Source organism: Narcine bancroftii, chromosome 10 (assembly GCF_036971445.1).
Source record: "Narcine bancroftii isolate sNarBan1 chromosome 10, sNarBan1.hap1, whole genome shotgun sequence".
Lineage (NCBI taxonomy): Eukaryota > Metazoa > Chordata > Chondrichthyes > Torpediniformes > Narcinidae > Narcine > Narcine bancroftii.
Genome location: NC_091478.1, coordinates 47,511,534 through 47,524,449, shown reverse-complemented (window position 1 = coordinate 47,524,449; position 12,916 = coordinate 47,511,534). Strand labels below are relative to the sequence as shown.

The 12,916-nt window shown below is 46.3% G+C and overlaps 1 protein-coding gene across 1 annotated transcript in view; it reads left to right on the top strand.

The window, feature by feature from the left end:
- The window catches only part of tacr2 (tachykinin receptor 2), an 82,563-nt gene that overhangs the window by 29,826 nt on the left and 39,821 nt on the right, over window positions 1-12,916 (top strand). Inside the window, exon 2 of the mRNA XM_069899500.1 lies at window positions 2,542-2,736. Coding sequence (XP_069755601.1) covers window positions 2,542-2,736 — 195 coding nt within the window. The remainder of the gene's footprint in view (window positions 1-2,541; window positions 2,737-12,916) is intronic.

Sequence of the window (12,916 nt, the reverse complement as noted above, 5' to 3'; positions counted from 1 at the left end):
GAAGCAGGGATGAGGCACGCTTGGCTTCGTCAGGCGTGAGTTCAAGAGTCAGGGCATCATGTGCATGACGTTGGCCAGAAACCATGGGGTATATTGTGTGGTCATATGCTCCAGGGAGGTTGGGCTTACACTGGAGAGGGTGCAGAAAACCTTTGCAAGGAAGTAACCACATCTGGAGAGCTTGAATTATGAAGAGATAGGCTGGAGCTGTTTTCCTTGGAATGAAGGGTGACCCGATGGAGATTTATAAAAATCATGGAGTGTAGATATTAACAATCTTTTTTCCCAGGGTAGGAAGAGTAAGAAGACATAGGTTTAAGGTGAGAGGGGACAAATTAAAGGAGACACAGGTCAGGCATGGAGTGTGCTAAATGACTCCATGACAATAGTACAGGATGTGTGTGTGTGTGTGTGTGGGGGGGGGGGGTGGGCACTAGGAGACAAAGGGACAGACACTGTTCTCTTCAGCCACACTGTGAGTCCTGTACAATGTGTTTCCAGTGTTATGGACATCTCCTTGGTGTTGAAGAGGGACTGAGCAGGGAAGATTTGGTTACTATGGCACAAGTAGGAGCCGATGAGCCAAAAAAAAGAAAGATCTGGTTGAAGGATTCTGAGCAACCTTGACCCCAAATCTCACCTCTTCTGGTTGCTGCCTTTGGAAAGAAGGTTCAGAAGCCTGAAGTCCAGTCTAGCCCCTCCAGGATCCGGAACAGTTTTTGTTCCAAAGGCTATCAGGCTCTTGGACGTCCCCTTGTTCCACTAATGGTGGACTTCTCTAACACCACTGTCAGCATTATTGTAATGCCACCTTTTTTCTTGCACCATGGTAAACTGTAAATATCTATTGCTCCATGTATTTATCATCTCTCTAATTCAAGGTGTAGTATTGCAATGACTTTTTTCTGATGAAGTAGCTGTTTGGCTGCGGTAAGAGTTTCAGTGCATTGTACATTGCCCAATGTACATTACAATAAACACACAATCATTATTATCGCAAAGGTGATCACAACCTGCGTCATATGCAGATTAGCATTGGGTCAATGTGTGCCGAGAGTTGGATGCATGACTCGAGGATTTTGGAGTGGGTTTCGACTGCTGCGATTCTGGCACCAATGCTATGTGGGGAAAGAGAACCCATTCCATTGAGGATAAATAAGAACATCTGCAGATGTTGGGGTCAAGTGCAATACTCAGCAGGTTACACAGCAACCACAGGATGTGAAGGAGAACCAAAGTTCCGGGCCTGGGCCCTTGTCAGGTGTAAACAAGAACAGATTTGGGGAGGGGGGGAAGGGGAAGGTGATGAGGTGAGGTGAGGAAGGAGGGAGGAAGGGGCAAGGGGAGGAGCCCAGGCTAACAGGCAAGAGATCATCAGTGGATGCAGGTAGAAGGGTAGAAGAGAAAAAAGGTGAGAAGTGATAGGGAGGAGGGCGATAGGAGAAGGAAGGGACGGGAGCGGGTGGGTTTCAACTGAATCAGGCTGCTGCTTCGAAATGAATAACTAGTCTATAAGTTAAATGATGGTGCTGGTGGTGGGTTGCTTAGCTGAGGGGAAAAGTTAAAGAGATTCTGCAAGGCAGCTAAGCTGCTGAGGATAACCTCTGACTGGGAGGATATAAAAAAGAGCATTGTTTAATTGAAAGAGTGGGGAAATGGTACAAATACTGAACTGAGGCCATTCAAAACAAGGTAGGTGAATTAGTAACACAATGCATTCTATTTACCAATAACCAAAGCATCCAAAGTCACTCAGCTTTGGAATTAAATATTCCAGGAAACTGAGCCAGATTGATCCAGCATTGAAACCAACCCCCTCCCCTTCCATTCATCCACCACCCTCCGTGTAAACAAAAAAATTCCACACCTTGATGAGGGGCTCAAGCCCAAAACGTTGGTGATGTATCTTTATCTTTGCTACTGTTTGACCTGCTGAGTTTCTCCAGCATTTTGTGTTTTACTTCAATCACGATGGCTGCAGAGTTTTGTGATTTACCCTCAGAGTAGAAATTGGAGCAAAAAGCCAAGAATACCCTCTGTCCAATCACCTCTGGGCCAATACTCTAGCTTCTTTCCCATTTTGCATGTAATATGATAAAGGGCCCAGCCCCAAAATTTTGACGGACCATTTCTATCATTGGACGCTGTCTGACCCATTGAGTTCCTCCAGCAATTCCTTGTCTGCTCAAGGTTCCAGTATCTGCAGCGTTTGTGTTTCCCTGTGTTGATTAATCTTTGCATTTGTGGATTATGGAAGTAGGAAATGCTGTGTGACCCTTTGTAGAGCGTGTCGAAAAAACCAAAGACTTGTTGATCCAAACCAAGGCTTTTATTAACTAAAAGACTGGAGCATATCACAAGTAGGTTGACCAGTCCAGAATGACCTGGTCTGGCTAGGAGCAATCCTTTAAGACTGCCAGTAGGTGTGGCTACACTCTCAGCCAATCACAGTCATCCTACACTACCATCTGTACATATGTACATATACACATTGGTGACAGAATCTGTACTATCACACCCTTCTTCTGCTTTGCTACACAGGTACTTTGCCATCATCTACCCCCTGAAGCCGAGGCTGTCCTCTACCTCAACCAAGATAGTGATTAGCGTTATTTGGCTGCTGGCCCTGGCCCTCGCATTCCCACAGTGCTTCTATGCTCAGATAGAGCACTTGGGCAGCAGAGTGATCTGTAAAGTGGATTGGCCCGGGGATATTGGTGGACAACATCAGCTGACGTAAGAACCTGCTGACCCTCTCTTTACTAATGTTATCAGGTTCTTAAATGAACCTCTCATTGGTAAAATAATGATGTTCTTTCACTGCCTTAACAGTACTTTTCCCTATGCCTTGAATTTTGTCTGAAACACTACGCACTCTTTGACCCAGGGTAACTCTTCCCCCTGAACTTTTGTTTTGTCTTTGTTCTTATCTGCAGGTAGGGCAATAATAAAACAAAAGTTCAGAGTAAAGGTTTGAGTTAACTGCCTCAAGCAAAGCTTTTCACTGTATCTCAGTACATCTGATTCAATTCCTTTACCAGTTTGCCATTATCTTAGAGCTGCTATTTCACACTGGCTAATCAGTGATTGGCCATCCAGTGAACTGGTTAAAGAAGCCACTTTTGCCATTTACGCTGGACCACTGTTAACCGGTTCTCTGCATTCTTCCACACTTATCGCAAGGCATCCCTGGGGATAGGGGATTCTATCCTCTACTGGTGACATCTGAGTGATGTATCGAGTGATGGTGGACCTTCCCCAAATCCTGATCAATGTATTATGATCTTGTATTTAAACAAAATGAATCATGCCTAATTATTACATAATTGAGCATTAGGTACAGCACAGAACAAGCCCTTTGACCCCTGCTGTTGTGCCAACCTATATAAACCTTTATAAATTTATAAAAGACTGTGGAAAAGTGGTATAAAACATGTGGCTGCACAATCTATAAACACCGTGGGAAAATCCTAGTAGCAATAGCGCATAATTTATAAAGACTGTGGAAAAAGTGCAATGGCGGACCTGTCCTCCCAGTATGCACAGAGCACTCATGGAACTCTCTCTCTCTCTCTCTCTCTCTCTCTCTCTCTCTCTCTCTCTCTCTCTCTCTCTCTCTCTCCTGCTGCAACTTTCCCACAGTCCTTTAGACATTTATAAAAGTTTATCTAGGTTGGCAAAGTTTACAACTTTTTAATCTTTTGTTTCCTTCATGTTCCTGCACTCACGCAAAAATATCATTAACGCACCATTACTTTGTCCCAGGATAGTCCATGTCCCTTTCACACTGGACTAATAGCCACACAGTTGACACCAGGGATGTGACAACCTACCTGGCCAGTCCATCCCCTGTGTGATTTGATGTCTGTGTGCTGATTAAGGACCCTTGACCAGTAGATTGGCCGTTAAGACAAGGTGCCAGTGTGAATTGTGTTAAAAACACAGAAGAGCTGGAGAAGCTCAGCAGGCCTTGCAGGGTCCATATATAATTGGCGTTTTGAGCCTGACCCCTTCTTCAGGCAGGCACCTGAATTAAAAGGCTGGGGAGAAAGGGAGAATGTGCAGAGGGAAGAGAGCAGAACAACAAACAAAAAGTGTTATTTGGATATGGATGGGACACAGGAGAGAGGAAAGGTGAGAAGGGATTGGAGGACAGGGGTTTGTCTTTGCTTCTGTAGAAGCAGAGCTGGGGGAAAGTTGAGAGAGAGAGAGGGAGAGAGAGAGAGAGAGAGAGAGAGAGAGAGAGAGAGAGAGAGAGAGAGAGAGAGAAGGAGGGAGAAGGAGGGCTAATGGAAACCAGAGGTTGATATTAATGTCATCCAGTTGGAAGGTGCTCAGACAGAAGATGAGGTGTTGTCGCAGTCTGACAGTGCATGAGATCATGGAGAGACACTCCAGCAAGGGAATGGGGTGGGAAATTGAAGTGGGTAGCCACTGGGAGATCCCCACTATTATGGCAGACAGAGCCAAGGAGCTCAACAAAGTGATTTCCCAGTCTGCGCTCAGTCTCTCCAATGTGGAGGAGGCCACAACGGGAGCATCGGATGCAGTAGACGATCCCTGCAGATTCACAAATGAAGTGTTGCTTCACTTGAAAGGACTGTTTGGGGCCCTGAATTATGGTGAGGAAGGAGGTGTGGGTGTCAGTGGAACATTTCTTGCAGTCACAGCAGGTTGGTGCCAAGGGGGTGATTGGTGGGGAGGGAGGACAAGGGAGATACAGAGGGTGCGGTCCCTGCGGAAGACAGTGAGAGGAGGTCATGTCTGTGGTGGGATCACGCAGGTGGTGCAAATGGTGGAGATGAGATGTTGGATGTGGAGGCTGGTGACGTGGTAGGTGAGGACAAAGGGAATCCTGTTATATGTGGGAGAGGAGGGGGCCAGGACAGATGTGCAGATAATGGAGGATGTGGGGCTGAATTTATGGTGGTAGAGGGGAAGCCATTTTTTTGGAGAAGGAGAACATCTCTGATGATCCAGCATACAAGACCATCTTCGGAGCAGTTGCGATGAAGAGGGAGGAATTGGGAGAAAGAAATTAATCTTTAAATAAAGGATACAGGGTGTGAAGAGGAGTGATCGAGGTAGCTGTGGGAGTTGGTGTGTTTGTAGAAGATGCCTGTCGAGAGTTTGTCTCCAGAGAGATTGAGAAATGGGACAATGATTCTAGTGATTGTGCAAGTGAATTTGTGGTCGGGGTGGAAGTTGGCAGTAAAGCAGATAAAGCCGATGAGTTCTTCATGGGTGCACGAGGGAGCACCAAAGTAGTCATCGATGTACTGGAGGAAGAGTTGAGGGCCCTTGTCTGCGTCTGCTTATAGCATGGATTGCTCCATGTAGCCAACAAAAAGGCATGCGTAGCTGGGGCCCAAGTGGGTACCCATGGCTACTCCTTTGTCCTGGAGAAAGTGGATGAGTCAAAGGGGATGTTATTGAGGATGAGAATCAGTTCTGCCAGCCAGAGGAGGGTGGTGGTGGAGGGGAACTGGTTGGATCTATTGTTGAGAAAGAAACTAAGGACTTTGAGGCTTTTGGTATGGTAGATGGGGGTGTATCATGATTGGATGTCATGGTAAACACGAGGCTGTTGAGAGAGTCAAACCCATCAACTTTCACAGCTACCTCAACTACACCTCTTTACACACTGTCACTTCTAAGGATTCCACTCCTTTCTCTCAATTCCTCCATCTCTGTTATGTCTGCTCCTAGAATTAGATTTTCCATGCTAGATCATCAGAGATGTCCTTCAAAAAACTTGGCTTCCCCTCTACCAGTATCAACTTGGTCCTTACCCACATTTTCTCCATTGCCTGCATATCTGCCCTGGCCCCCTCCGCCTGCACACGCAACAAGGACAGGATTCCCCTTGTCCTCACCTACCTCCACACCATTCACCTCTGCCATTTATGCCACCTACACGATCCCGCCATCAGACACATCTTCCCTTGTCCTCCCTCTCCGCCTTCCGAAGGGACCACACCCTCACGACTCCCTCGCCCACTCCTCTGTTGAAAGAGCTAATGTTTCACAGTATCCATGAACTCATTGCTCGAGGTGCATCTGACAAGAACTGGATATAATGCTTAAATAAATCTAACTACAATCAGGCACTCTGCTCAAGGTGGCTTTGTTCAGAATTGGACCAAATGCTCAATGCTCAGAAATGGATTAAGTGCTCACGTTAGCCTGGCCAGAATTGCAACAATTGTTCACTATGGATGTGACCAGGAGAGATCATAGTGCCCAAGCTCATTGTGGGTGCTCTGAGGGTGCAGTACAGTGGTAAACAGGAAATTCTGCAGATGCTGTGATTGTAGTTCAATGCACAAAAATGCCTGAGAAACTCAGCAGGAGTCACACAGAGTCTATACGAAGTAAAGGTTAACTAACGTTTTTGGACCTGTGCCCTTCGTCGAGGTATGTGCAAAATGTAAGCCGGTCTGCTGAGTTTTATCATCACTTTGGGCATTGACATAGATCCAATATGCAAGGTGGGTCGGGATCAGTAATGGTCATAATCCTTCACAGACAGAGATTCGGAGAAGTTTTTCAGCGCGAGTGGAATTTGTTGCCGCAATGGGGTGTGGGAGCCAACTGAGTGGGGATAGTTAAAGTGGATGTTGATAGGTTCTTGATTAGTAAGGTACCAAAGGTTATGAGGAGAAAGCAGGAGACTGAGGTCGAGAAGAAAAACACATCAGTCACGATTTGAATGGTACAGCAGACTTGGTGGGCTGAATGGCCTGGTTCTTTTTTATATATAAATCAAGAGATACAGCACGGTAACAGGCCCTTTTGCCCCATGAGCCTGTACTGCCCAAATACACCAATTAACTCACATAACAGAACACAAGTGGTTTCAGAGTGTCATGCAGCATGGAAACAGGCCCTTCAGCCCAACTCCGACCAAGGTGCCCATCTGGGATAGTCCCATTTGCTGGCATTTGCCCTATATCCTTCCAAATCTTCCCAATCAATGTATCTGTCTAAATATCTTTGAAACATTGTAATTCTACTCATCTCCACCACTTCATCTGGCAGCTTTATTCCATATACCCACAACCCTCTGTGTGGAAAACTAGCCCTTCTGCACCCTTTAACCTTAAATCCAATGCCACCCTGAGAAAAAGACTGTGGCCATTCACTTTATTCTAACCCCTTGTGATTTTATAAAACCTCTTTAAGGTTACCCCTCAGCCTCCTTCGCTCCAGGGAAATCAGTTCTGCTACTTAAGCCCTGCAGTCCAGGCAACATCCTTGTGAATCTTTCTCTGCACCCTTTCTAAGAACAATATCCTTCCAAGAGCTGGGTGACCAGAACTCCACATAATGCTGCAAGTGTGCTCTCACCAACGTATCACACAGCTACAATATGATGTCCCAATTCCTGTGCCCTGACTCCTAAAGACAAGTGTGCCAAATGTATTCTTCATCGTTGTATATCTGTCCAACTGTGAAGCTACTTTCAGATGATTTAACTCCCAGTCTCTCTGGGCCCTGACACTGTGCATGTCCTGTTTCTATTAATTTCCCAAAATACAACACTTGTCTGGATTAAACTGCATCTGCCATTCCTTGTTCCTCTTTCCCAAGCTGATCTTGATCCTGCTGCAGTCTTCGACAACCTAATTCACTGTCCACTATTACGCCAACTTTGGTGCATTCCACAACTGGCTAATCATGCCATCTGCTTTCTAATCCAAATTATTCATGTACATGACAAACATCAGTGGGCTCAGCACAATCTTTTCAGCACACATCACTGGTCAGGGGCTTCCAATCTGAAAAACAACCCTCCACTACCTCCTCTGACTCCTAATGCCAAGACAATTCTGTCCCTCATTGGTGAGCTCACCCTAGATCCCATGTGATCTAAACTTCCAGACCAGAGCTGCAATGTAAGGCTTCATCCAAGGCCTAGATAATGCCCACCTAGACAACATCTGCAGCCCTTCCCTCACCAGTCCTGTTGGACACCTCTTCAAAGAGCCAATCAAATTTGTGAGACACAACTTCCCAATACACAAAGGCTCAGCTCTCTATCCCTAATCATTTACTCAAGACTGAAATGTCAAAAGCTTTTTATTCCTTCAGATTCTGCGCGTGACCTGCTGAGTTTATTCAGCACATTTGTGAACTGCACTAGACCCCAACAGATTTTCTGACTTCTATCCTTGATCAGTCCCTGCCTTTCCAAATACAACTGGATCCCATCTCTCAGAATCCTGTCCAGCAACTTCTCCATCACTGGCCTGCAATTCCCAGGGTTTTTTTTAACGACACAGTACAGTAACAGGTCCTTCCATCCCTTGAGCCCAGACCATCCAAATATACCCATGTGACCAGTCAACTTACCAACCTCTTATGTACTTGTAATGTGCGAGGGAACCGGAACATCCAGAGGAAACCCACGCAGACATGGGGTCATCGTACAACATCATGGGTTCAAACCTGGGTTGCTGGCATCGCGCTAACAGCATCGCTACCCTTGTCCTTGCAGCCCTTTGTTAATAAATGCAGTAACATTGCCCACCCTCCAAGGCCAACAGGGATATAAATATTTCTGCCCCAGACCCCAGCAATTTCTTCGCTAGTTTTCCACAATGTCCTTAGTCAGGCCCTTGGCATTTATTCCCCTGTATACGCAGTAAGACTGCCAGCGCCTCCTCTTTAGTCACGTAGATATATTTCATTGCTCTGACCTTTTCTGGTTATGTCGTTGGTACTGATGTGTATAATGAAATTTGGCTGCTCACCCTTCCTCATGAGAATGTCTGTGGCAGATTAGAGCCATCCTTGACCCTGCTACCTGACTCCCTCATAGCCACAGAATCTCCTGACTGTCCCCCTATTGTCTCCTTTCACTGCAGCTCTCCTGATCTCCACCCTTCCTTGTAGCACAGCAGGGACCACAGACCTGGGAAAAGGTCAACACCCACAGCAATATCCGGGACGATGTACTTGTTACTAAGAGTGAATTGCAGAAGGGAGTTCAGCTGCTACAGGTCACTCTGCCTGTACTTTGGCCTGACCATTTCACTAAAGCCCACCTCTACAATGCTCTTGGAATCCAGAGCAAGTCCAGGATCTGCTCTGGCCACTGGGTGTGGTCAGCCAGGGTCCCCAGCTGGAAGTGTTTCCAGTCACCAAGAATACTCAAAGTCTTCCTGGACTCCCACATTCTGCAGGAGGAGCCTACAACTGTCCTGACTGCCACCCCTTAACCGTAAGAGGACGTGGGAAAATAGAACTGCTGGATGGGCAGAGGGGGTACTAATCAACCAGGCTCTGATAGTTTTAATATCAGCGAAGGTTTTTAGTGTAGTATTGATATGACACGACGTGACACATGTAGTGTGAGTGTAGTTTTAGTATTAGTGTTGTGTTAATGATGGCTAAATGGAGGACTGGAAGTGAGGGAGGTCCTCTCCAAACATCTGAAGGACGGCCTGTTATATGAGATGCTCATCTGTAGGCTCAGGGACCTAGATTTGACACGAGGTCTGCCAGATTGTGAGGGAGCTGGTCTGTGTGCTTGCCCTTAGTTTGAAGACCACTGTAGTAGATTTTCCCGCAGTCTTTTATACATGGTGTGCATATGTCTTAATGAATTGATCGCTTTTTTCCAACCCGCTTTTATAAATTGTACGTGTATGTGCTTTATTCCCGCTATGATTTCACTGGCCTGCAAGTACATAAAATGACTCTTGGGACACTTCCACATAGCGGAAAAAGGACGCAAAAACTTGGGATTTCATGGTCCACTGAGAACGGCTCATCCGGTATTTCAACTCAGGTCATTTAGCAGGTTGGCAGTGTGAAAGGGGCATTCACACGAACAGGTGACCCGCTCATCATCATCATCATGACCCATCCCTTCACAAGTGAAGATGAACACGGTGCCTTGTAGCTCTTCTGTCCTCACAGAACTTTTGTTCTGTTTTACATGGAACTTTAGGCACCATGTGCCTGGACAAGGATGGAAGCGAGTGCTTGGCCAGGACAAATGCCTCCCTCTGGGTCCCACGCCACTGGGCTTGGCAAAGTGCAAGGCACGACAGCCAGAATGACGTGGGATTGCCCCGTGTTCCAAGACCGTGCTCACTGGATGTTGTCCTTACGGAACCTTCGCCCACTGAGTTTGTTGCTGCTGGCCCCTGCTGCCAAACTGACATGTGCTATATGCCCATAGCTGGGGCCATTTCCAGGTACTGACGGCTGGGCGAGCCGAGCCTGGGGATTTGAAGTCAGAGTCACCTTCTCCTAGCCTTTGCCTGAAGAGGCAAAACCTGCAAGGCAGCAGGTGGTTTGAACCCACAGATATACCATCCAAGAGGAGGGAGCTCCATCCGTAACTGAATCCTAGTCCAACTCCTTCCTGCCCTCGTCCTGCTCCCCGGCTAAGTACCCAGTAAATAGCCAGGTTCTACTTAGCTTCAACAGCTCTTTGCAAATCTTCCCACTGGGAATAGCCCACCTAAAGCCTTTATCAACTTTGGGCAGTTCTTTCATTCTGGGATACCCAACATATTTAATCGTTGTACAGCCTGTGCTGATCTTCAGCAATGAATGCAAGTCGTTGCTGATGAGGGTATCACACCATCTGTGACTTTCAATGACAAAGGGCAGGTTGAAAATGATGAAATGCCCATTTCAATCTGTCTTCACAGATCCCTGTCAGAGCAGATGTTGCGGGGACATGACAGACAAGCTGTGAGGATAATAGGATAGTATTTACTGGGGAATTAAAACTTCCCTAATATTGACTGGGGCACCTATAGTACAAAGGGCTTGGACAGGATGGAATTTGTGTGTCTGAGAGAGCTTCTGCAAACAATACATTGAGGCCCCTACCAGTAGGGACACAACACTGGACCACCTCTTTGGGAATGAAGTAGAGCAAGTGAATGAAGTTATCGTAGGGGAGCACTTGAGGTCTGTGACTCTAACTCCATTAACTTTAAAATAGTTAGGGAGAAAGATGGGATGGTCCAACAAGATAAAGTCCTTAATTGGAGCAAGGCTGATTTTGGCAGAAACTTGTTGGGTGATTGGGAGAGAATGTTTGCAAGTAAAGGGATGGCTAGAAAGTAGAATGTTCTTCAGGTGAGATAGCTAGAGTTCCTGTTAGGGTGAAGGGCAAGGCTGGTATGTTTTCAGGAACCTTGGGTGATGAAGGAGGCTTGCATCAAAGTTTAGAAATCCGGCTCAAGTGAATTCATCGATGGGTAAGAGGGAAATCAGGAGGGCAAAAGGAAGTCATAGGATGGAGCTGGCATGCAGAATAAAGGAGAACTGTGAGATATTCTCCAATATATTCAGAGTAAAAGGGTGGCTTGAGAGAATTGGTCCGTCTTTGTGTGGAGCCACAGGAGATGGAGGGATTTTGAATGAAAACCTCATCAGTCTTCACTGTGGAAGAGCTCATGGAAGCCAAACAATTGGAGTTGCTGAACTACATTCGAACTCTGCAGGAGGAGGCCTCTGCAGCCTTCCAGCGTTTTAAAGTGGACCTGTCCCCAGGAACCGTTGAAGCTCGGGAGGAAATTGCAGAGACCCTTGCTGAGATACTTTCACCATCTTTGGCCTTGGGCAAAGTGCCGGAAGACTGGAGCTTGGCTCATGTTGCGCAGTGATTTAAAAAGGGCGGTAAGGTCAAGCCAGCCAACTACAGGCCAGTAAGCTTAATGAGAGTGGTTGGAAAAGTTCTGGAGAGGATTCTAAAGGGCAGTATCTACCGGTATTTGGAGGTAGTCAGTATGGATTTGCCCATGGTAGATTGCATCTCACGAATCTGTTAGAGTTTTTTTCAAGAGGTGACCAAGAGGGTTGATGACAAGGTCCCACATGGCAGGTTAAATCACCTGGGATCCAAGGTGACCTGGCTTGTTGGATTCAAAACTGGCTTAGTGGATGGTGGCAGATATATTTTCTGATTGGAGGCCTGTATCCAGTAGTGCGCCACAGGGGTCGACGCTGGGTTATCTATGTTTACGATTTGGATGGCAACTTGCCAAGTAAGTTCGTGGATGACACCAAAACTGGTGTTGTAGTGGACAGTGTGGAAGAAAATACAAGATTACACAGGATCGAGATGAGTTGAGAAGGTGGGGCCAAGCAGTAGCAAATGGAATTTAATCCTGACGAGTGTGAAGTGTGCCACTTTGATATGACAAATCAGAGCAGGACTTACACTGTGAAGGATAGGGCCTGAGCGTGGTGCAGAACAGAGAGACTTCGGGGTACTGGAGTATAGTTGCCTGAAAGTGGTATCTCTGGTGGAGAAGGCGGGATATGGAGTTCCAAAGTTTAGAACTCATAATTCAGCTGTACAGGTGTTGGTGAGATGGACCACTCTTAAGAGTATTGTGTACAGTTCTGGTCACCCAGTGACAGAAAAGATGGCCATAAATAGGAAGGGGTGCAGATATTCACCAAGATGTTGCTGGATCTGGAGAGTTATTGGGAGAGATTGGATAGGCTGGGTCTTTATGTCCTAGAGCAAAGTTGAGGAGTGACTTTATGAAGGTTTATAAAACCATGCAGGGGATGGAGAATCCTCACTGGCCTTTACCCAGGGTAGATTGATTCTAGAACAAAAGGCATAGGTTTAATATTAGAGAGTTAAGAGTGAACTGAGAGGCAATTTTTTTTTCACCCAGAAGTGAAAATACTCCTTACTAATCACAGAGAACCTATGACAGAGGGATTACTTATGGTGGTCTTTGAGTGGAAAGTTTGCCAACCACTGTCCTAGAGGGTTCGTTTGCCAACATTATATTGGTGTCTGACTGTATTTCCATGGCTGCCTTGCATTCCCCTACTGCCAGTCTCTGGGGAAACTCAGCACTGGCCACTTCTTCACTGTTATTGACTCCAAAAATATTCCCTTCTTTTGACAGACAAATTGAAGAAC